This window comes from Sapajus apella, unplaced genomic scaffold (genome assembly GCF_009761245.1).
Source record: "Sapajus apella isolate SASKATOON/1434 unplaced genomic scaffold, GSC_monkey_1.0 scaffold20, whole genome shotgun sequence".
Taxonomy (NCBI): Eukaryota; Metazoa; Chordata; class Mammalia; order Primates; family Cebidae; genus Sapajus; species Sapajus apella.
This window is the reverse complement of record NW_022436960.1, coordinates 8,793,313-8,817,607: the sequence shown is the minus strand read 5'-3', so window position 1 is coordinate 8,817,607 and position 24,295 is coordinate 8,793,313. Positions and strand designations below refer to the sequence as shown.

The 24,295-nt window shown below is 50.1% G+C and overlaps 1 protein-coding gene across 4 annotated transcripts; it reads left to right on the top strand.

Moving 5' to 3' along the window:
* The first annotated feature begins 11,974 nt into the window (after nt 1-11,974).
* Nucleotides 11,975-23,653, top strand: SERPINA5 (serpin family A member 5). 4 transcript variants are annotated; one of them, XM_032287514.1, is made up of 5 exons: nt 11,975-12,092; nt 17,985-18,620; nt 20,646-20,916; nt 21,349-21,496; nt 22,597-23,653. In XM_032287514.1, the coding sequence occupies exons 2-5, from the start codon at nt 18,002-18,004 to the stop codon at nt 22,777-22,779; spliced, it is 1,221 nt and encodes a 406-aa protein (XP_032143405.1). In that variant the 5' UTR covers nt 11,975-12,092; nt 17,985-18,001; the 3' UTR covers nt 22,780-23,653. The 4 variants fall into 4 exon arrangements, with proteins under 4 accessions (XP_032143405.1, XP_032143404.1, XP_032143406.1 ...); XM_032287513.1 differs by lacking the exon at nt 11,975-12,092 and adding an exon at nt 12,204-12,222; XM_032287515.1 differs by lacking the exon at nt 11,975-12,092 and adding an exon at nt 12,235-12,253.
* The last annotated feature ends 642 nt before the right edge of the window (nt 23,654-24,295 follow it).

Below are 24,295 nucleotides of genomic sequence, written 5' to 3'. Positions count from 1 at the left end.
GACACCATCAGGGCAGCCTCCACAGGGACCTGACCAAGGGAGCTTGGTGACACCATCAGGGCAGCCTCCACAGGTACCTGGACAGGAGGGCTTGGTGACACCATCAGAGCAGCCTCCACAGGGGCCTGGCCAGGAGGGCTTGGTGACACCATCAGGGCAGCCTCCACAGGGACCTGGCCAAGGGGGCTTGGTGACGCTACCAGGGTGGCCTCCACAGGGACCTGGCCAAGGGGGCTTGGTGACGCTACCAGGGTGGCCTCCACAGGGACCTGGTCAGGGGAACCCAGTGAGGCACTGCCCCCTCCTGTGGCTACGGAGATGTGGCCCATGTCTCTCCCAGGACAATGGTTGTGTCCAAGGAGTGCATTGCAGACCTGGGGCCTTTTGCCTTTACATCCAGTCTCTGTGCTCTGGATCTTCGGGCAAATCCTTGCCCTGTTGGGCCATCAGTTTCCCCACCTTTCTGGCCCAGCTCAGGCTGTTTGAGTATGTGGAGTGGGTCCACCCAGGGTCTGTGAGAATAAACCACCCCCTACCACAGGGCAAGGCAGGTAGATGGGATATGGTTCTGTTTGTCCTGAGCCTCGGCGATCTCTGGCAAATGCATTTCTCTGGGCAAGGCCCTGTGGGTTTTCTTGATGGTCAAGGCATCAGCAGCAGCTGGGTTCCAGCACGGTCTCCCGCCCTTGACCATGGACATGGAGTTCCCAGGAGAGTTAGAGCTGGGAACCGTCCAGCCCGGAAGGGCCCCACCTTTTCCTTGGCCCAGCTCACTCTGTGCTTTTAGAACCTGGCAACAGTTCCCACAATCTTTCCTATCAGCTGCTCACCCTCCCGCCAGGCAGCCCATTTCACTCCCACCCGGTGGCATCTAGGTTGCCAGCACGTTCAAAACCAGAATTCCTGGTTGCAAGTCCCGGTTGTGCTCCTTAGAAGCTGTGTGATCCTGGGGGAGTCATTTCACCTCTCTAGATGTCAGTATCTTCATCTATAAAGCGGGGTCACTACTGACCTCGTACGGCTGTTGGGAGGATTAAACAGTGACTGTACCTGTCAAGTCTTACAACAGTGCTACGCAAATATTAGCTTTATTACTATTACCCCCGTTCCCGTGGCCCTGACAGTCATGCTACCACCACAGGCTCTCTCCCCACCAAATCCCACTGCCATCTGGGGATCCCAAACCTTTCTCATGTTGCCACTTTCACTACTCAGGAAAAATGACACTGAGTCCCAGCCAGGGGAAGTTCCAAAAAGGCAGAACTTTTATAGGCCCTTCTCACCATGCAGGTGCCTGAAGTTCCTAACTGAGCTTCCAGAAGGTTCTAGATAAGCATTCAGCCCTCAGCTCTCCTCTCTTGGTAGACCCAGTGGGGGCAGAGTCTCCCCTCAGAGTCTGTCCTGGACTGAAAGATGGGGCCTGTTACTTTAGGACCAGCTCAAAGAATCTTCTAGGCTTCGGGAATCGTAGCTGCCTGCCACGCCCCCTCCAGGGCTCCTGCTCAGTGTCCAGGAGGCCCAGGGCTGATACTGTAAACTCAGCCATGGGCTGCAGAACCAGACCCAGCTGGCCCAGGCTCTTGGCTCTGGCAAGAAGGACGTCTCACTGTCACAAACCCAGAATTTTCACCAAGAAGAAGGTAATCAGGGGAAGAGGAAGGAGAGCCACCTCCAGTGTTGATGATACTTTAAGAATCAAAATATTCCAGGATTTGTGTGACACCATCCCTGGTCCAAATAATGCTGCAACCACAGGAATAGGCTCGTTGCAAGGAAACCAGGAAATTGGTATTTGGAGCAATAGACAGACCACTCTTTTGTAGTGGAAAAGTCCTTGCAAAAGGGAGGAAGATGGAAGGAGAAAGACCAAAAGGGTTTCTCTCCCTTCCTGCCCCTAAAATATAGCCCTGAGCTGGACATGAGTACAGCCTCAGGAGAATTTGACCAGGAAAAGTTCCAAAAAGGAAATTGTCCAGCAACACCATTTTGAGTTAGTCGTACCAGCTCTGGGCTTCACTCAGGAGAAACTGTCCAATAAAATGCCTGAGGACACCCAAGGCCTCTGGGGCTCAGGGAAATGCACGCTGTCCTTTGTACCCCTTGATTTTATTAGCAGAAAAGCAAGCCTGCTAAGCTCAAAGAGTGATCCATTTCCCCTTCTGCCTCCTGGGAAGCTGGAGTCTGTTTTTCAACAACCAGGCAAGAAATAAAGTAAGGCCCAGGCTGACTCGCTCCCTCCTCTGGCCCCACAGAGGCGGATGGGTGAGTCGATTCCAGAGTGGAAGAGAAGCCTGAAGAAGGCCAGGGTCTAGGGTTACTATGGCAACAGCACGGCAGCGGGTGGTGGTGTTGAATGAGCGATGGTCTGATGGAGAAAGAAAGGAAGCAAGTCACCCTCCACTCAGCCTGGAGAGTGAGGCCTCCTTATTCTGATTCATCCCATCCCTCTGCTACTCAAAAATAGCCAATGGCTCCCTGTTGCCTACAAAATACAGTTCAAAGGACTCTATCTACAGCCGAAACCCTCCCTGATCTGCTCACTGCCTGCCCGTTCTGCTTCAGTTCTTCCTATTGCTCTCATGTGCCCCGTGACTGCAGTCACAGAAAGTCTTGTTTTCCCAGGTACCCTATAGGGTCCCACCTCCAAGAATCTGTACTCTCTCAAGATCTCACAGAAACCCCTCATCTCCCTAAGGCAGACTGTCATCCCACCATCAGACATGGTTAGCCTGATGAGAGTGTCTGCTCCCACCCCCACCATCCCTATTAGATAGGACATCTCAAAGGTGGGGCCCTGTTCACCGTGCATTCCTTCACCTCACCTGGCCCCAGAGCCAACTGGATATGAGAGAGGCCCAACTAGTATTTGTTGCATGAATGAATGAATAAATGAATGAATGAGTAGAAAAGGTTGAGCCAGGAGCAAGGTCACTGAGCTATTTGTTCAGTATCTTCACCCCTTGACCTGGCCCTGGAATTGATTGGGTAAATATTTGGTTCAGCTCCTCAGATTTCAAAATGCCCTTTTGGAGCATTAAAAAAAATATATATATATAAAATTAAAAAGACTTCATGTGGGAGCTCTTGCCTCTGTAGAGCAGCGCCTGAGTCCACTTTTCCTGTTGCTGTTCACTGGTGGGTTCCCTCATTTGTGTGGCCCTTGTTATACCGCTAGTGAGGCAGACCTCTCAAGAGCAGCTGTGAGTGCTCGAAGGAGTCACACATGTTTGTGAATTCAGGAGTTATCTTCCATCCGGAAAACAAAGTCTTTCTGTACTTTGCAACTGGGGGGAAGGGCAGAGGAAGCCAATGTGAGTGGTAAGAGTGGTCATGGCATAGCCTAGGAAAAGGTGACAAGTTTGCATGATTCTAGTAAATTTGTGTGTAGAGAAATGCAGCGTAGGTTTATTCAATGTTTTATTCTTCCATTCAGCACCTGGGAGAAAACAAACGCCTTCAAGCTCTCAACACTGCAGTTCACCTCTGGTCACCAAAATGTGTGTGGGATTCCTCCGGCCACCAAATTGTCCAGTGGACACTAATTGGGTGTCCTGCAGTTCAATTCAATTCAATTCCGACACTATCTACCTGGAGATAACTTCAGATCCGGCAGGTTAAGGGCTCTGTCACACAAGATGGCCCCCACTTTAGATGCCAGTTGCAAGCAGTAGGCTGTCCCCTATACTTTATGACCAACTGGCTATAAAGCGGGGTTCCCACAACTCCCTCCTTAGGTTCAATTCATTAGCTAGGAGGGCTCACAGAGCTCAGGGAAATACTTATGCTTACCGGTCTACTAGATTAACAAAGGATACAGATGAGTAGCTAGATAAAAGAGAGTCAGAGGGCCAGGTATGGGGTACTGGGCACAGAGCTTCCACAGTGGCACCTTCCAGGTGGTCCTCCCCCTGTGTACCACCCTCCAGGACCCTCCATGGGTTCAGCTGTCCAAAAGTGTCCAAGCCCTGTCCTTTGGGGTTTTTATGGAGTTTCATTACATAGGCATGATTGATTAATTATTGGCCACCGGTGATCAACTCAGCCTGTGGCCTCTCTCCCATCTCTGGAGGTCATGAGGAGCAAGGTGGGCTGAAAGCTCCAATCCTCTAATTCCATGATTGGTTTCCCTGGTAACCAGATCCCTTATGAGACTACCCAGGAGCCCACCAAGACTTGCCTCACTAGAACAAAAGATGCTCCTGTCACCCAAGAAACTGCAAGGGATCCAGGAACTCTTCATCAGATGATCTTATTACTCTGGAAATTACTAAGCTCTCAGGAATCAAGTCAAAGACAAAATATTAAACAAACAATTCTCTTAGTACGCTTATCTACAAGGGTGGTAGAAACCCTGTCTCAGGCACTCAGGCCAGAGACTAAATGTGCATTTCTTATTATTAATATATTATAGTTTCATGGGCTGCTAGCCAGGAATCCAGAGGGACCTCCCCAGTGTAAGGGAGGAGCTTAAAATTTGGAGTCAGATAAGGCTGCAGCCCCAGCTTCTTCACTAACAATGCACTGTGGGGCAATTGCATTACCTGTTTGGGTCTTAATTTCCTCACCTGTACATGGCGGTGTCCTCTGGGCACAGAGACCCACAGCAGCTGTGGCAGTGGAAACGGGAGGATGGACATTGGATCCACTGAAGACACAGACCTGGGAGCCCCTGACTTCTGAATCCATGGAGCAGATGAAGGGCACACAGGAGTCTGCTCCATCCCTGACTGCCTGGGAGGAGGCCCTTCTGGAAGAAGAGGCAGAACTAAGACAAACAGCTCCCGTGCTCTGAGCACCTGCAATGAGCAAGGCATGGTGCCAAGTGCTTTCCAGCAGTTATCAAGAGGCTGCAAGCATCCAAGTATAGAACCTGGACTTTGGAGCCAGGATGTTTAAATCTGAATCTGAAATCCAACAATTACTGAGGATATTTGTTTGCTAGAGCTGCTCTAAGGAGGACCACAACGGTGTGGTTTAACCAACAGAAATGCATTGTCTCTCAGTTGTGGAGGCCAGGAATCTGAGCTCAGTGATGAAGAATCTATTCCTCACCTCTCCCCCAGATTCTCAAGGCTTTCTGGCAATCTTGAACGTCCCTTAATCTCTGTCTTCCTCCTCCTGGGGAGTTCTTTCTGCATGCGTGCTGGTGTCCAAATTCCTCCTTTGTAAAAGAACACCAGTAATATTGGAGTAGGGGCACAATCTACTCCGGTATGACCTCATTTTAACCAAGTACCTCTGCAAGGACCCTATTTCTAAATAAGGTCACATCCTGGGGTATTCCGGGTGCAGGCTTCAACACATGAATTTGGAGGGTCAGGGGCAATTCAACCCATAACACTGGGTGAGGGACTTGGGTGGTCTCTCTGTGCCTCAGTTTCCTCACCTATGGAATGGAAATGATATTACCTAACTCATAAGCCTATCGTGGGTGTTTGCTGTATTCCTGTATGGACAGCACTTAAGCTAGTAGTTCAGCATTAGTGCCGTGCCAACATTAACTGCTGTTCTCCCATTCATCTTTTGTCATAGCTGTGTGCTGTAGAACAAGGGTGACAACTGTGTATGCCTGCCAGGGCTGGGCAGGTCACCCAAACAGATGAAGTGGGCTGCCAGTGATGGGGCCCAGGCAGGTGGGACAGTAAGAGCCTCCGTTTAAAGGCATTCTGCTCAACACTATTACATAATAATCTATGGAATGAAACTCTCTTATGGAGGAGAGAGCTCTTTGTTGCTCTTGATGCCAATGGAAAAAATTGACCATGACCTACCTGGTCCTTAGGTGGAGTTAACAGCTATTGTGAAAGAAGAATGCTCATTCAACAAGAACTGGGCATGAAGTCAACCATGTGTTCTAGAAAGGACATCAAGACCGAGTTAAGGAGGCTGCCCCATTAGGCCAGCGGTGGTCAGCCCTTGCCAACCCTGGCCTTCTCTCTGGCTACTGAGATGCTGAGCAGGGCCGGAGAATAGACCAGATGTGGCCAGCCAAGGTCACACATCCTCAGAGCCACCCGCTCACGCTCTCAGCTCTCCTGGAGTGGCTGACTTCAGTGGGAACACGAGTCTGCCAGCACCTTGATTCAGACTTCTGGCCTCCAGAACTGCTTGAGAGTGAATCCCTACTGTTTCAAGCCACCCAGTTTGTGGTGATGAATTATGGCAGCCCCAGAAAATTAACATTCCTCTTTTCCTCCAATTTCACAAGAACAGGTGTTGCTCTTCCTGACAAACAGCTGTCTGTTGTCCTGGCCTCCTGCTATCTGGGGGAAATTTCCTTCCATTAATAACCACCTTTACCCTCCGTTCAGCTTCTTCCCCCCAAACCTGGGAAGTCCCTCCATCCAATCCACAGCTCCATCTGCTCCACCTCCTTCCCAGCCTTCTCCTCAGGGAGCAATCTGCCTTGACCATCCCCTTGAATTCTCAGCCTGCTGGCCCTGGGTTTCTGTTCCTACCTCCTCACCAAGATCACCTTGGTGGCTTCTGTGGACCAGTGGCCATCCTCATCCTACTCAAATGTTCTGCTGCGTCTGACACCGACAGTGGCCTCCCTTGTCCTCCCTTGCTATCTGCCCTCGTCCTCTTCCTTCCCAGCCATCACTTTTGTAAGCTCTCTCTCTCTCTCTCTCTCTCTCTCCATTCAGGCTTATGCCAAGGGTCTCAGCATTCTATGCTTCATCCTCTTCTCTTGTCCTCCCCTCACTCCTGGATGCCCCAGACCCCATGTGCTTCCTTCACTGTAGTTCCTGTCTCTGTTCTTCCCTCCAAATCTCTCTTTAGACCCATTCACCTGTGTCATCTCCACCAGCAGGCACCACAGCCCCTTCAGGCTCACCAGGTCCAAAACTGAACTCGTCATCATACAGGCTTCCAAAACCTACCCCTCACCTCACACCGGGTCCACTCTGCTTCTTTAATGTGTCTCCTCTGCTCCAGTCCCACCTCTGCTGGCTTGGTGCCCACCACCCTCATCTCTCCCCTAGATTATCACAGCAGTGTCACTTGGTCCTGTCTTGATTTCCAGGTGACCATACCCATGACAGCCAAACAGAATTTCTTCCCCTTTCTCTTACACAATGAAGTTCAACCCTGTTTCCTACCCCAGCAGGACTTCCAAACCTTCCATCTGGCCCTGATCTGGCCCGGGCTTCGCTCTGTCCTCCCCTCCTTCTCTCTGACAGGCTCCTGGTGCCCCACTACCTGCTCTGCTTCAGGCTGTGCTGCTCTCACTCCTGTGGCTCTCAGACCAAAATGCAGCCTCCTGCTGCTGTGCTATAAGCTCTTCTGTACATTCACTCCTCTCTACCCAGCCAGGACTGATAAGAGCCTAGACATGGTTCAAAATCTCAGATTCAAGGTCACCATCATTACAAAGCTTTTCCTATTCCATTCCTCTCTTCAGCCATGGGAGAATGGACCATTCCTCCTATGTGTCTTTACTCTGGAGACATCTGTCAGAGCATCGACGCTCTGTCTTTAGTTTATCTATTGAAATATTAATCTCTCTTCTTGAGGCCAGGGGTATTTTCTGGGTCATGGTTAGAGCTCAATAAACATTGATATTGGAGAAATGAAATGAAGGAAGGATGATGGAAGGCTATAAGGATGGGTGGATGGTTAAGTGGATAGATGGATGGACGGATGAATAAATGGGTGGATGGATGGTTGGATGATGGATGGAGGGAAGGATGGAGGATGGATGGAAGAATGGATAATAGGTGGATGGATGGTTGGATGGGTGGATGGATGGATAGATGGATGGAAGGAAGGAAGGAAGAATGAAGGAAGGAAGGAAGGACAGATGGATGGATGGAAGGATGGTCGAAGGAAGGCAGCGCCAGTATGTTTCAGCTCATGCAGGCAGGCAGTTGATGGGCAGAGGGAGGCATGGTGGCTGATTAAGAAAGATCATAGCAGATTTTTTTCATTTCAAGTTTTAATCAAAGCTTGCATATAAGATTACTTTATTCCTGCATCTGCTCAATTGTTTCTTCCTTGTATTTGCCCTTTTCCTTTCCTACATGGTGAGATTTGGGTTTCCGTTCAAGGATCTTTTTGTGATCTTTGTCCAGTTTTAGCCTAGTGATAACCACCTTGCTGGGACAAGTAGGTGGACAGTTGTGCCATTGGCCTTTTCCTGCTGCGCCCGTTCAGTGTAGATAACATATTGCCTCCTCTAAATCTGAACTACTTTTCCAGTTTGCTGACCTTTATAGTGTCCTTGTACAAACTAAACTGCATCATCCTTTTGGATGGGCATGGATTGCACGTTGTTCTTCTGCCTCAGCTCCTTGGAAAGAGCGGGGACACAATCTTCTCGCAAATGTGGGAAGGTGCCTTTAAATGCATTTTGCAATTCTTGCTTTGGTCAGAAGTCACAAAGGGATTGGACATCATTTTGGCAGTCCCCACTTTGATGATGGCCGCAAAAGGGAAAAGACAACAGCAGATGTTTAAGGCAAGATTAACAGCCCCAAGACTGTCTCAAAGACCGAGAAGAGAAGACAAGAAAAGTGGAAAAGCTATTAAGACACAAGCCCTAGATCAGGAGCTAGAGGCTGGATCCCAGAACAAGGCAAGAGCCTAATAACTCAGGTGGCTAACTTAGTTTGCCAAGGTCTTTGCCCGTTTCAGCACTGGATATCCCATACCATCCGAAATTCCTCAGCCCCAGGCAAGTTGGAATGGTTGGTCACCCTACCAATAATCAAGACTGGTGCCTCCACTTCAGAGCAGAACCGTCAGCCAGGTCCTGAGAGACATCTTTTAGGCTCCTGAACTGGTCCCACTCAATCCGCATGAGGCCCAGGACCATGGAACAGAGGGCAGGGAGGCTGGGGCCAAGCAGAGGAGCACCTGTGCTCAGCAGGGCAAGGCATCACAGGGGCCAGCACTGGTTTCTTAGCCCTTCTCCCAGAGACCACCTCCCCACTTTGATCCCTTCCCATGCCCTGCTAGGCTCTAGGACACCAAATTTGCATATTCTGGCCACTTGCCCATCCTATGTACTCACCCCAGGTGTTATAGACTGAATTGCATCTCCCCCAAATTCTTATGGTAAAGACCTAGCTCTCATTGTGACTGTAGAGATAGGGCCTTTAGGGAGGTTATTAAAGTTAAATAAGACTTTAAGGGTGGCACCCTAATCTGATAAGATGAATGCCTTTGTAAGAAGAGGAAGAGAAACCATAGAGCTCACTCTATCCCCTGCCCACCCCCTCTCTTGGGGTGTATGTGTGTGTATGTGTGTGTGTGTGTGTGTGTGTTTGTGTGTGTATGTGTGTGTCCAGTGTGGGCTCACCGGAAAGAGACCATGGGAGGACAGAGTGAAAAAACCATCTACAAGGCAGGCAGAGAGCCCTCACCAGAGGCCAACCCTAACAGCAGCCTCCAGAACTGTAAGAAAATAAATTTCTGTTGTTTAAGCCACCCAGTGTGTGTCAAAGCCAAGCCAGTGTGAGGTATTTTGTTACAACAGCCATAGAAGACGGATACACTGGGGTGCCATGCCCCCAAGACCCCCTCCAAATCTCTACTTTCAAAAGTCACGACCCTCAGTCCTGATTCCTTCAGAGCCCTGTCCAAGTGGGAGTGGAAGCCATGAGTTACCTCAGACTTACTCCCAAATTCTCAAGACATTCCTTAAGGTATGAGCTTGGGAAACAGCACGTGATGTCTTTCCTTCCTGAGTGGTCAGAACACAGACAGCACACACAGGCTGGAGACAGCCCACAGGCCCTTGCTTAGCCCACCTTTCCCAAAGTGGTTTCATCTGGAACCCATTCTGGCGGTGTTGCGCTAGTTTCTGATGGCTGCTGTAGAAGTTATCACAAACAGGGGCTCAGACAACACAAAATTATTCTTTCATGGTTGCAGAGGCCAGAGGCCTCACTGGACTAGAATGAAGATATTGGCAGGGCTCTACTCCTTCTGGAGGCTCTAGAGGAGCATCCATTGCTTGCCCTCTCCAGCTTCTAGAAACTTCCTCACTCCTTGGCACCTGGTTCCCACATCACACTGACTTTTCCCCTCCTGCTTCCACCATCGCGTCACCTTCTTCTGACCACTCCTGCCTCTTTCTTGCAAGAACCCTTGTGATTATTGTGAGGACCCGGCTGGATAATCCACGACAATACCTTCAAGATCCCAACTTAATCACATCTGCAAAGTCCCTTTCATCAAAGAAGATAATAATCACAGGTTCTGGGTATTAGGACACGGGTATCTTTGGAGTTCCATTACTCACCATAACTGGTTTGCAGTGCTGATTTCCATCCTGCAGGTACGGTTTAGGAATCTCCAGGTCAATGAGATACAGGATTCTTGCTCATGTCACATGACATAATGGGAAGATAGCCAAACCTAGAAAGAGGGGACTCAGTTTCCCTTGTTAGAGCCTTTTCTTATTAACTGTGGGATTTAGAACTGATTCCCTGACCTGCTCGGTTCTGTCTTCTCTCCACTTCAATGGGAATGAACTGTGAGGGTACTGAGCAAAAACTAAGGGCTCTATACCTAATAGTAGTGGGACTTGCTTCTGGATACCCAGTAGTGATTGCACCTGCCCCTGCATACCCAGGAGGGATCCCACCTGACTCTGGATATCCTACAGTAGCGATCCCACCTGCCTCTGGATACCCAGCAGTAATCACACCTGGCTCTCAATACCCAGTAGTGGCTGTGTTTTCCTCTAGATACCCAGTAGTGACTGCGTTTTCCTCTAGATACCCAGCAGTGACTGTGTTTTCCTCTAGATACCCAGTAGTGACTGCGTTTTCCTCTAGATACCCAGCAGTGACTGTGTTTTCCTCTAGATACCCAGTAGTGACTATGCTTGCCTCTAGAGAGGTAGTAGTAGTTGGACTTGGCTCTAGATGCCCAGTGTTCATCGCTAGACGGGGCCAAGATCAGTGTCTCTTGGAAGGATTGTTGTAACAATGAAAAGAGATAATGTGTGTAAAGCACTTGGCATAATATGTGATCTTTGTTTAAAGTTTGAATAAGTACTAGTTCTTATTACTTCTGTGGATATCCGACAGCCCCGTAATTGGACCCCAAAACCATGAAGAAGGAGGAGGAAATGTCTTAAAGGTTATCGACAGGCTGTGTTTGCTGAACATCAAGATCACTTTCTGGGCATTATCTCTGACTTGCTCTATCAACTCCACACCCCACCTGCAGTCACACAACCTTCCATGATCATGACCATACACAACATACTGTGTTCCCCAGGCATAGGGACCTTGGAAACGTAACCAGGCTTTAGCCAGCGCCCTGCACCGGCATCGTGGAAATGCTCTTAAGAGTGTGTGGCTGAGTTAGGGATCCTGATTTCAAAGTAGAAAGGGAGAATCCATCCAAACCCATAGAAATCCTGAATGCAGCTCCTTTCTCAGCAAAAGCATTGGCCGTGGAGTCAGCCCCCTGGGCACCAACCCCACTCTGCCCCTAATTAGATGCATGACTGAAAATTCCCTTCATTCTCCTGAGCCCCAGTTCGGGGGTTGGTGCAGTCACAGGCTTGGCTACAGTAACCCATTCATCGCGGGTATGGTGAGACTCTCAATCCCTCTCATTTCCACTAGAACTGACTGCTGGGATCTACGACCCAGTCAGCAGAGCAGGCTTGTGGGGAGCTCTCAGGCTCAAGCGCATGCCCCCCTGATCTACAGGAAATCAGCTGCAGAAAACCAAGGAATCGAGCCTGGAAAGAGAGAGGGTTAGCTAGTGCTGTCCCTTTCCCTGTCTCTAGAATACCAACAATGGGAACCCTCTTTGATCTTGTCTCTCAGGAGTGCCCATGCCATTCCAGGCAAATGGTGGCCTGGCTGGCGGCACAAGGCTTGGGGGCAGCTAGTGGGCATCGCGGTCAAAGCCTTTGGATCAGGCAACTGTGTCTGCAGGCAGGCCTGCTGGCTGGAAACCTGGCAGGAAAGGAAAGGCTGGCAGGGGCGGAGCCAGGGAGGGGTGGAGACTGGGCCGGCTGTGGTCAGTGACAAATGCTGGCTGCAGTCCAGCCAGCCCTCTGCCCTTTCCTGAGCCTGAGGGACTGCCACCTCCACTGTGTGCACGCTCGGCTGCAGGAGACAGTAAGTACAGATACCACAACGGGAGGTCCCATGGGCTCAAGGGCATGTAAGGCCAGGAGAGGATGGACTCTAGAGTTACGGGGTTTGGAGGCTGCAAAGCTCTGGAGGAGTCTCACCTCTGCAGTGTCGGGTAACAAGCAGGGGCTCCCAAGGCTGCAGAGATGAGTGAGTCCCCCAAGCTCTGTGACTTTATGCTCCACACTAACTCTTGCAGAGCTTCTGTTTCCACGTAGGTAAGATGGAAATAATTATACCCTCCACATGGCGTGACTGAAGGTTAAAAACAGCGGGTGCTCTCACTCAGCATATCTGGCTATGTCTGCAGACAGGTTTGGTTGCCCCAACTGGAGGGAGGGCCTGGGTTAGTGACATCTAGAGGCCAGCGATGCTGCTTGTGATCCCACAACGCCCGGGACAAGATCACAGGCATCATCCTGTTCAAAAGGTCAGCAGGATCAAAGTTGAGAGGCCTTTGACCTGTTGAACAAGACCTGTTTTGAAAGGACCTGTTGACCTTTTGAATAAGACCATGGGGACAAAATGCTGACTGGACAGGAGGCGCTCAGTAAACGGCAGCTTCTGTTGTTTCCTGTGCTGGGAGTCTTGGGTCTTTAGAAATCAAGAACAACGATCGAGTATTATCTGCTTCCCTGAGATAAGGGCATCTTGCCTGGAGGCTGCCACCCAGGCCGGTCAAGGCAGCTGCTCATGAGAGACAGGAACCACTTGGCAGTTTGTTAAATGAACAAAATGTAGAAATAAAGTAAGCAGAATGTTTAGTTTTTCTGAGGGTAGGGCTTTGGGCCGGATAGACAATAATAAAAGGGGAAACCACTCCCTTGGGACAGTGTCCTCACTCATAGATCAGGAAACTGAAGTATGAAGAATCCAGGTTGCAGATGCCTGGAGGGGACGGACGTGTCCATGGTGTTGACAGTGATGATAAGTAACAGATGTGGACTCATCTCCAAACTTGTCAAGTTGTAGACATTCAATATGTGCAATTTTTTAAAGAGCAGTAATGTCTCCATCAAGTGGCTTTGGTAAAGAAATAAAAGGAAGCCAGAGCTGGCAGGGAGGGAGTTTTTCAAGGTCACCTGGCAAGTGAGCCCTGGGGCGGGGAGAGCTCAGCTCTGGGTGGCCAGCCTGGCTTTTTCCACTACTCAGTGTCCAGCTTGCAGTGTAATGTCTCTGAATCACAGAGAAAGAGACAAGGGTCAGTTCATTCATTCATTCATTCATTCTACCAAGGCGTATGGAGCATCTCTCATGACTGCAAACTCTTGAAGGTGAGAGCAGCACAGAGGAGGGTCCCATGGAGAGAGAGGCCAGAATGAAAAATGTCAATGACAAATGCATAGATAAAGGCACCTGTGTAATTGAAGGAGCTTAGAGAGAAACAGCCAAGGGACTGTTCCAGAGAATAGCTGTGGAAGGGGAAAAGGTCCAGCATGATGGGGTGTTGCAGAGAAGTGGCATTTAAGCAGAGGCCTGCAGCCGATGCGGAAGCTGGCCATGGTGAGAAAGGACGGGGGAGGATTCCAGTAGAGAGGGAAGGTATCCAAAGGCCCAGAGATAGGACAGAACTTGCTGCGTCTGAGAAACTGGGAAAAGAAGAGTGAGCCTGGGGGTACCACATAACCCAGGGCAGAGCAGGTCAAGGCCAGGTGGAGCCAGTTCACAGGAGCGCTTGTGGGTTAGAGCACAAATCAAAGTTAGCGTTGACCTGAAACACAGGAGGTGGCCCTGAGTTAGGTGAGGAAGTGCTGTGACCATGTTTATGATTGAAGGAGATTCTTTTATATGCTGCATATAGAACGCCTTGCAGGGCAAAGAAAGGAAGTTACTGGGGTGGCTCAGAGGAAGATGGTGGGAGCTTCCATTAGAGGGCAGTGAGAAAGCCAGAGAGAGGCAGCAGCTTTAAGGCCTGTTTTGGAGATAGAACTGATAAGCCTTGCTGATGGGCTGCAGTGGAACCGGAAGTCAAGATGACTTCTCCCAGGAAGTTCTGCTTCTGGGTCTTCAGGATCTAGAGGAAGTTGTGACGCTGTCTCTCCTCTCTGCTTGGGCTCCAAGCCTCACATTCCTTTTTGTAATGAGCAGATATTGGACAGATCCTCCTCACTAACACACTTCCCACAGCTAAGTCCAACGTGCGCCTGGGCAGGACTTCATTGCCCAACACGGGAAACACGAGCCAGCAGATTTTAGCTTCACGGATGGCGGGGCGGGGGGCACAGGGGGAGGACTGACCAAGGCCAACCCACCACATCCCCACCACCTGTCAACTCAATTCACCGTGGCCTGGGATGACGGATGAACTTGACTGATCCCCTCTCTTCCCTCTGCACCAACACTAAAGCCAGGAACCCAGGAGAGGGGCAGCCCAACTAAGCTCTCAAGGCACTCGGTGGAGGCTGGTCTGGGGAATGGGAGGCTCCCAGGGTTTCACCTGTCTGTTAAAGCCATATATTTCCACCAGATACCCAGGACTGTGATGGCAAACCATGGCTTCGAAACTAAGAAATGTAAAACAAGCAATGGGGGCTCCACTGCCTCTTGGAGGGACTTCTCTAACCCTCTGTTTCTTCTTCTGCATGATTAGGATAGTAAAACCAACTCCATGTTGCTGTGGAGAAGTATAAATGAGCTGATACAGGTGGACCACCTGGGGATACCAGGAGCTGGGGTCAAGGAGGAACGAGGTATCACTCCTCAGAGCCTCTCAGAGACAGGCTGTGCATGAGTCAGAGGAACCTGGATTTTAATTCTGGTTCCATCACTCAATCACTGGAAAAAGCTATTCCATTTTGCTTAGCCACAGTCTATTCAATCTGTAAATAGAGTGAGTAATGCTTATTTTTGGTGAAAGTTAAATGTAGTAATATGTATGGTGTGTCTAGCAGGTTTTTAATAATTAGTGGTTTCACTAATTACTAATTAGGGGGCCCAGAGGGAGCAAGTTTTCTGCATGTCAAACATGGAACTCTGGAGAGCCTAGGTGAACGTGCGGCCCTCCCCAAGCCGACCCTGGGGAGACTCAGTGCATGCCAGGAGAGGCAGCTCCTCCCCACCCAATCTCTAGTGCTTGGCAGGGGGCAGGGGACTCTGAAGGGGTGTCCACAGCACATGGCCGACTGCAGATGAAGAAACTGAGGCCCAGAGAGGGTGGGGCTTGCCCAGGGTGACGTAGCAGCTGCATAGATGGGAGAAAGGAGGCCAGAGCCTCACTGAGACTCTCTGGTCAGCTGCCCCTGGGCTCTATCCAAGAAGGAAACTCCCCTGCTTCTGAAGCTGTTTTGGAAAGCATTTCTTTGAGGGGGATTATCAGCTCAGTGTGGCTCTGTGGGGGGTTGAGCCACATTGTTTCTTTAGCAGCATCTCCACACATGGCTGGTTCCAACACTTGGCAGGAGGGACCAGATTGTGCTGTAAAACAGACTCATTTAGAGGAGCCAGAGATTAAACCACCCACCCATGTCCTTCAAAACTCTCCAGGCAAGTGCCTCGGTGGGAACAGGCAGGAAGTGTCAGCGGAGGGAGCGGGGGACTCTGCTTGCTCATTATCTGCAGATTAGGGCTATTGTTGGTGGGTACTAAGTCAGGGATTTCCAAATCCGGAAGATGCGGCACAGGAACGGAGGAGGCAGGACTCTGCAGGAGCAGAATGATACGGTGGTTCCAAGCGCGGACTTGGAGGGTCAGAACCGGGCTGAGTTCAACCTTTGCTAATGTTAGCAAGTGACTCCATCTCTATGAAACTCGGATTACCCATCTGTAAAATAGAGCTGGTAGCTGAACATACCTTTCTGGGTGGTATGAAGCTAAAGGAATTGGCACAGTGCCTGAAAGAGGGTACGGGCAATGTGCCCAACTGCTACATCTGCCCGGTTCAGTCCTGGGTTCGGTTTTGCAGGTGGACCTTCTACATGAGCCTCCTTCTTGAAGGAAGCTCAGGGAGCAATTTCTAGACTGGGCTGGCAAGTGTGACCTGCTGGAGCTATTCAACTTCGCTTAGAGCAGGCCTGCAGCCCATGCCCGCCCAATTCCTGAGACCATCTCTTCCCACTGCTAAGCCCCAAGGCCACTCTGCAAGGCATTTCCCACACAGCTGTCTGAGGCCCTTGGGAGTTTGGTTTTAATTGGATCACGGGATGTTGTGGCAGCCTGCCCTTGCCTTCTGTAGGTCTGGGGGACCTGATGACATTGTGCCCATGGAGAGAGCCCAGCAGAAACAGATTCCCTCCATGGTGACACATAGGGCAAAGCCCACATCAGAAGCCAGGCAGGTCCTCTGTACCTGGAAATTAGTGCCAGGCTCACACAAGTGTGTGTGTGTGTGTGTGTGTGTGTGTGTGTGTGTGTAAAGCATGTACCTCATGGTACAGTTGAGAAAATGGGGGCCTCAGATGAGGCTTTTGCCAGACACTGCCACGCCCATGGCTTACGCTTCCACAGCACGTGCCCCCAAGCATCCCACGGTGCAGGCGCTGTTACCACCTCTACCTTACAGTTGTGGAGCAGTGGCTCAGGGTGTAACCCAAAATCACACTGCAGGGTGAGATTTGAACCTGGGCAGTGGCTTCAGATCCTGAGCTGTTTCCTACTGCAAAAGAAGGAGGGAGGACTTCTACCCATAGCCAGAGGGGGAGGAATGGGCACAGGAACCGCTCCTGGGTGAAGTGGAGGGGGAAAGAGAAGGACTGAAGTGAAGACCACGTCGGGAGTGATGGGAGACCCCACAAAGGCCCCCTAGGAAGAGCCAGAGGTAAAAACGAGTGCCTCCTTGTCTGGAAGTCGAAGAGATGTCTTTGCCTGCTTGGGCTGCCACCACCACGTCCCACAGGCTAGGGGGCTTCGACAACAGAAATTTCTTTCTTTACAACTCTGGAGGCTGGAAGCCCGAGACTAAGGTGCTGGCAGGATTTGTTCCTTCCAAGGCCCCTCTCCTTGGCTCGCAAGTGGCTGTCTCCTCACTGCATCTTCACCCGGTCTTCCCTCTGTGCATGTCTTTATCCTGATATCTTTTTTTTTTTTTTTTTGGTAAGGACACAGTCACATTGGATTAGGGCCCACTCTAGTGACCTCATTCTAACTCAGTCCCCTCTTTAAAAGTCCTATCTCCAAATATAGTCACATTCTGGTGTATTGAAGGTGAGGACCTCAGCATATGCATCGGGGTGGGGGGACACGGTTCAGCCCAGAACAGAAGAGGACGGTGGGGATGCTCGCATGAAGGGGGAAGGCAGAATTCCCTTAGGAGGGGAAGGTGTCTCTCTATGGGACAAGGCTGACCTGGATCAGCCACTGGGGGAAGGACAAGAGGACAGTGGGCATCCTGGTATCCTGCCTGCCCCGGGGGGATGCTCACTCCGTGTTTGTTGAATGAACAGGGCAAGGCCAGCAGTGCTGAGGGCCCCAGGCCTGTAGCTGGTCTGAATACATAGAAGGACCACAGGGCGCTGCCATGTGCCAAACCAGGACACCAGAGTGAAGGTCTGAAGCTCACATGCAAGCAGCTTAGTTCCCCAGTAACCCCGAGGTGCTGATGAGAGAAAACAGAGCAGGGGGAACCCTCTCCCTCCATATTCCATCCCCCAAAACGTGTCCCTGGAGGTGGATGAGCAGGAAGGATTCCTGCCTGGCAGCCAGGCCCCTGCCTTGGGTCTACACCTGCTCTCCCTACTCCTTCCTTGCCCCATTGTCCCTACATCTTTGTCCTCGAGCCACTACTGCCCTATGTAAACCCCTATTCCCCATCTCAGGGGTGCCATCCCTTCTCTTTGAAGCTGAATGGATCAAACCTACCATTGGGTGGGGACATCTCTGGAAAGTCAGTGCCCCGACAAGCCCCACCCCTCTCAGAGGATACCTTCTCTCTCTCCCTTTCAGAACAAAGGACAGCCACCATGCAGCTCTTCCTCTTCTTGTGCCTGCTGCTTCTCAGCCCTCCGGGGGCCTCCCTCTACCGCCATCACTCCCGGGAGATGAAGTATAGAGTCAAGGACCTCCATGTAAGTGACATGGTGGCCCCCAGCAGCAGAAAGGACTTTACCTTTGACCTTTACAGGGCCTTGGCTGCCACTGCCCCCAGCCAGAACGTCTTCTTCTCCCCTGTGAGTGTCTCCATGAGCCTGGCCATGCTCTCCCTTGGGGCTGGGTCCAGCACCAAGACACAGATCCTGGAGGGCCTGGGCCTCAACCTGCAGGAAGGCTCAGAGGAGGAGCTACACAGAGGCTTCCAACAGCTCCTGCAGGAGCTCAACCAGCCCAGAGATGGCTTCCAGCTGAGCCTTGGCAACGCCCTGTTCACAGACCCAGTGGTGGACGTGCGGGACACCTTCATGAGTGCCATGAAGACGATGTACCTGGCAGACACTTTCCCCACTAACTTTGGGGACTCTGTGGGGGCCCTGAAACAGATCAATGACTATGTGGCAAAACAAACAAAGGGCAAGATTGTGGACTTGCTTAAGAACCTCGACAGCGACGCAGTCATGGTCATGGTGAATTACATCTTCTTTAAAGGTAAGGCCCTTGGGCCCAAACCTGCACCTGCTCTGGCTTTTCTGCTGCTCTTATCTAAAGAATACCCAGTTCCCTCACATACATAAAGGAGGGGGAGTAGATTAAATTCTTTCTGGTGCCTGTTGAGAAAAATTAAATGAACAAGCAGCCAGAAGAGGTAAGATGAGTGTCTTCTTGCTGTGGATGGGGTTAGTGAGCCTGGGATGCTGTTTCTTCCATGGAGGAAGAACAACTTGCTGTTTTGGGGCCACTGGGGACCTCTGAAGGCCCAGCTTCCATATGGGCTTTGAAGTATGAGCCCATTGTGGCCACCATGACAAAGACACCAACACCTCAGCCACTCAGGGCAGGACACGGACCCCAGAAGGGCTTAGAGGGCATTTCCCAGCTCCCCATATCCCGCAGATCCTGGAACCTCTGCCCTCATAGAGGCCAAAACTCCCTTACACAAATGCTTGTTCCTCTGAAATGCCTTCTCCCGACTCCTTGGCAAGAGCTGACCTCTGCTTGTTATCTCCCCTACTCTTCCTGTAAGCATCCCTGCTCCCATCTGCAGCTCCGGGCCACCAGGGGCCAGGAAGCAAGAGTGGATAGAGGGGGGAAGGGAGGAGAGGAGAGAGTGGGAAGGGGTCAGAAAAGAAGTGAATTGTTAACACCTCCCCTTCCTGTGGTCACAGATCGTATCTTTGGCCATTTGGGTGGCTTTAACAAAATACCATAAACTGGGTGGCTTAGCAACAACAAAAATTTATTTCTCATAGTTCTTGAGGCTGAGAGGTCCAGGATCAAGGCACCAGCAGATTCAGTGCCAGTTCCTTGATTCATGGATGGTGACTTCTTAATATGTCCTTGCTCGGTGGAAGGAGCAAGGCAGCTCTCTGGCGTCTTTTGTAAGGACATCAATCCTGTTCATGACAGATCCACCCCCATGACCTAATCACCTCCCAAAGACCCCCTGTCCTAACACCTCCATCTTGGGGGTTAGGTTTCAACATATGAACAATGGAACAAACACTGAGCCCACAGCAGTGAGTGTCGAACTTGGACTCTGAGGTTTTCTATCCCATGGTCTCCATTACATCAGACTGCTGAGGACAACTGTGAAATAAGCTAAGCAAGGTGTTGGGTGGGGTCTTCCTTTGATAACGATTAAGACGTTAGAAACAGGCTGGGCATGGTGGCTCACGTCTGTAATCCCAACACTTCAGGTGGCCGAGATGGGCAGATCACTTGAGGTCAGGAGTTTGAGACCAGCCTGGCCAACATAGTGAAACTCTATCTTTACTAAAAAATATACAGAAATTAGCCAGGCATGGTGGTGTGTGCCTGTAATTCCAGGTATTCAGGAAGCTGAGGCAGGAGAATTGCTTGAACCTGGGAGGTGGAGGTTATGGTGTGCTGAGATCGTGCTACTGCACTCCAGCCTGGGTGACAGAGGGAGACTTCATCTCAAAAATAAATAAATTAATTAATTAAAATAAAAAGAAGTTGGAAACAATCATTTATTGCATTTTGTTCAGAAGTTCCCATAGGAAGGTCAGAGAAGGATAATTGAAGACTTTCCAACGGGAAAAACCATTCATTTCCAGGACCATACTAACTTATCTCCAAAACGTAGATCAAAATATTGAGAAGAGAGTGGAAACAGAGAGATTCATCCAGATACCAGGTAGCAGTCACAGCCAGCCCATCTCTTTTACCCTCTTGACTAGGAGATTTGGCCTTGAGTAACATTAGAGGGTCAAAGAACATCAGGGGTCCAGGGCCTCTGCAGATGTGAAAACCAACCTCCTTTTCTTGCAAATGTGGAAGGAAAAGTCCCACAAGAAGTCCAAGAATGTACCCAAATGTTATAAAGGGACTTGTCTTGAAATTCAAGAGGTTGAACAGTCCCTGCTCTGAGGCTGCCGTAAAGATGGTCTCTGCTGGCTATCTTTACTGTCTTCACTCCTTTCGTTTGAAGCTGAGAATTTCTAATTCTTACACAAAAAATTCTTTTTCATTTTTTCCTTTTTTCACCTTTAGCTAAGTGGGAGACAAGTTTCAACCACAAAAACACTCAAGAGCAAGACTTCTATGTGACCTCGGAGACTGTGGTGCGGGTACCCATGATGAGCCATGAGGATCACTATCACTACTTCCTGGACCGGAACCTCTCCTGCAGGGTGGTGGGGGTCCCCTACCAAGGCAATGCCACAGCTTTGTTCATTCTCCCCAGCGAGGGAAAGATGCAGCAGGTGGAGAATGGACTGAGTGAGAAAACGCTGAGGAAGTGGTTTAAGATGTTCAGAAAGAGGTACTTTGAGACTACCCCAGGGCTGGCCTACACCCACACCAGCCTCAGGGAAACACACCTGTCCTGCCAGGGCCACACAGCACTGGTGGGAAGGACTTGCCCAGCCAAGGAGCCTCTAAACCCAGAGGCATCCTGTGACATACAGGTCCCAGGGGCCTAGCCCAGCTGGAGGGACAAGGGCTGGAAGCTGGGTTTCTTAGGGTGGTGCCAGAGTGGGCAAAGACCTCTAGGGCAGCCCATGTCCAGGTCCAGAGTAAAACAAGCCTCATCCTAGACAAGAGGTCAGAGGAGCTATAACCACCACCGTTCCTTGGGTTAAGGTGTTCCGTATTAAACAATCAAAACTAAGAATCCAGTACATTCTGAAGCCAAGGGGTGAAGCTCAGTGTGCCAATACCCTAGAACCTAAGAAAGCTCCTTTACCATTTCCAGGCAGCTCGAGCTTTACCTTCCCAAATTCTCCATTGAGGGCTCCTATCAGCTGGAGAAAGTCCTCCCCAAGCTAGGGATCAGTGATGTCTTCACATCCCATGCTGACCTGTCCGGCCTCAGCAACCACTCAAACATCCAGGTGTCTGAGGTGGGTCCAGAAGCTCCTGTGCATCTGCTTTCCAAGATCTATTCTATTCTCTTCTATCTTATTCTATTCTATTCTTTCTATTCGACTCTACCTCGCTCCATTCCACTCCATTTCATTCCACTCCACTCCACTCCATTTCACTCCACTCCACTCCACTCCACTCCACTCCACTCCACTCCACTCCACTCCACTCCACTCTATTCTATTCTATTCTATTCTATTCTATTCTATTCTATTCTATTCTATTCTTTTTTTAAATTGCATTTTAGGTTTTGGGGTACATGTGAAGAACATGTAAGATTGTTGCATAGGCACACACATGGCAGTGTGGTTTGCTGCCTTCCTCCCCATCACCCATATCTGGCATTTCTCCCCATGTTATCCCTCCCCAACTCTCCGCCCCCCACTGTTTCTTCCCTAGTTCCCTGCCACAGATCCCAGTGTGTGATGCTCCCCTCCCTGTGTCCATGTGTTCTTATTGTTCAACACCCACCTATGAGTGAGAACATGCAGTTATTGATTTTCTGTTCTTGTATCAGTTTGCTGAGAATGATGGTTTCCAGGTTCATCCATGTCCCTACAAAGGACATGAACACATCACTTTTTATGGCTGCATAGTATTCCATGGTGTACATGTGCCACATTTTCCCTGTCTCCTTCTCCCTCTCTCTCTCTTTTCCCACAAGAAGCAAACGTTTCATTTTGTGTCTTTTCCTTTATGTAATGGGAAATCATATCTACCACTGTTCCTTGGGTTAAGGAGTCCTTTATTAAACAATCAAAACTAAGAAGATATTTACTAGCTGAGTGATCTCCAAAAAACACTTGACTCTCTGAGCCTCCTTTCCCTCCTCTGTAAAACTGAAGAGCCATACCTTGCCTAAAGATGTCAAGAGAATTCAGCGATGACACATGTGATGTGACCTCCCAGCAGAGTGCTTGGGGCAGAGTAGCTGCTCCATTGTTCCATTTCATCCTTGCTCCATGGCTCAGTTGCACAGAAACTTAGAGGGTGATGCTAATAGGCAGAAGCTTTGCCATTTGCTATGATGGCTTCACCCACCCCTGGTGACCTGGTGATACCTGTTTCTCTCCTGCAGATGGTGCACAAAGCTATGGTGGAGGTGGATGAGTCTGGGACCAGAGCGGCAGCAGCCACTGGGACAATCTTCATGTTCAGGTCGGCCCACGTGGGTTCTCAGAGGCTAGTGTTCAACAGGCCCTTTCTGATGCTCATTGTGGAGAACAATATCCTCTTCCTCGGCAAAGTGAACCGCCCCTGAGTGGGGCTTCTTCTGAAATCTACAGGCCTCGGGTGGGACATGAAGGTGGGTGTGCTATGGCCCGTCCGTATGCTGGTAGCTAGTGATTTACACTGGTTTAGTTGACTAATGAGGCATTACAAACAATAAAATTACTAAATAAGATTGCTTCCACCCACACAACCACAAGATACAGGTGCCTTGGGGAAATTTGGAGAACATTCAGTCTTGCCCTCACAATTTATCAAGAAAGATTAGCACTGAGATCCAGAGAGGCTGGTTGACATGCTCAAGTTCACCAGCATGTTAGTGGAGGAGACAGGTCCAGAGTCCAGGCCCTTGATGCCCAGCTCAGTGCCACAAAGCTCAGGAGGAGGGTTCCAGTGGGCGAGGGCCACCAGGAAGCACACGTCCAAGCCTGGTCCCCCACCTATCAGCAACAGTAACTGTCAGTTCATCCTGCATGAGAAAAATACTGGGATGGGAGTCTGAAATGGGGCTACTCTTTTGGCCCTAACCTGCTGTGTGACATTGGGGCAACATTTTTTCTCTCTGGACCTCAGTTTCCCTCTGTATACAAGGATCAGACACTTGCTGCGATCCAAGGACTCCTGAAATCATATAGAAAGGCTGAGGTGTGCCCTGTCAATCATGGTTGATTTCAAAACACTCAAGAGCCATTCATCCTGTAAGACAAACATCTGGATATTAGGGTGGAAATGGCCCATTTGATGATTGATTATATCATCTTGTGGATATGGTTATAATCTTATGGGCCTGGATGGGAGTGGAAGAAGGGAAGCCTGTTGCAAAGAGTAGAGTATCAGTTGCAGGTGTCAATGACTAACTTTTTGAATTTTACATTGGCATTAACAATAAAGCATTTTGCAAACACTGGTTATAACTGTCTTTATGGAGGTAGCTCTGGGAATGGTGTCATTGAGAGCTTACTATGTTCCAGGCCAGGTGCCTGGCCCTTCACCTGGATCACATTTGCCCCTCATAGGACTCCTATGAAGAAAGGCATCACTGCTATTCCCATTTCACAGACGGGAAAGGCAAGGCTTGGAGTGGTTAGGTGGCTTACCCAGTCACACAGTTCCTAAGTGGTGCAGCCAGAATTTGGTGCGGGGAGTGTGGCCCAGAGCTATACAGTCAGTCCTGTGCTGTGCTGTGGAGGAGAGTTGACCAGCAGCAAAGCCTCATTCAGGGACATATCAAGTACCAGCTTCCCGCTGAGCCAGGTAAGTTCCCTCCCTCCCTCCACCAAGCACCACATGTTTCCTGCTCTGTGAAATGAAGATGATCAGACACTCAGTAACCAAATGAATGGGTGAGTGAGTCCTTTGCTGCTCCCAAGTCTGACCCACTGTGCGCCTGCCCACCCCATTCTGAACATTCTGAGCATGCTTCCATGAGGCTGTGCCCCCCTACCTCAGATTCTAGAGTCTGGATTGCATCAGAGATGAGTGCCCACTAGAGGTTACAAGGTCAGGACCCCAAGCCCTGTCCATTCCCCAAAGTACTGAGGCCCCAC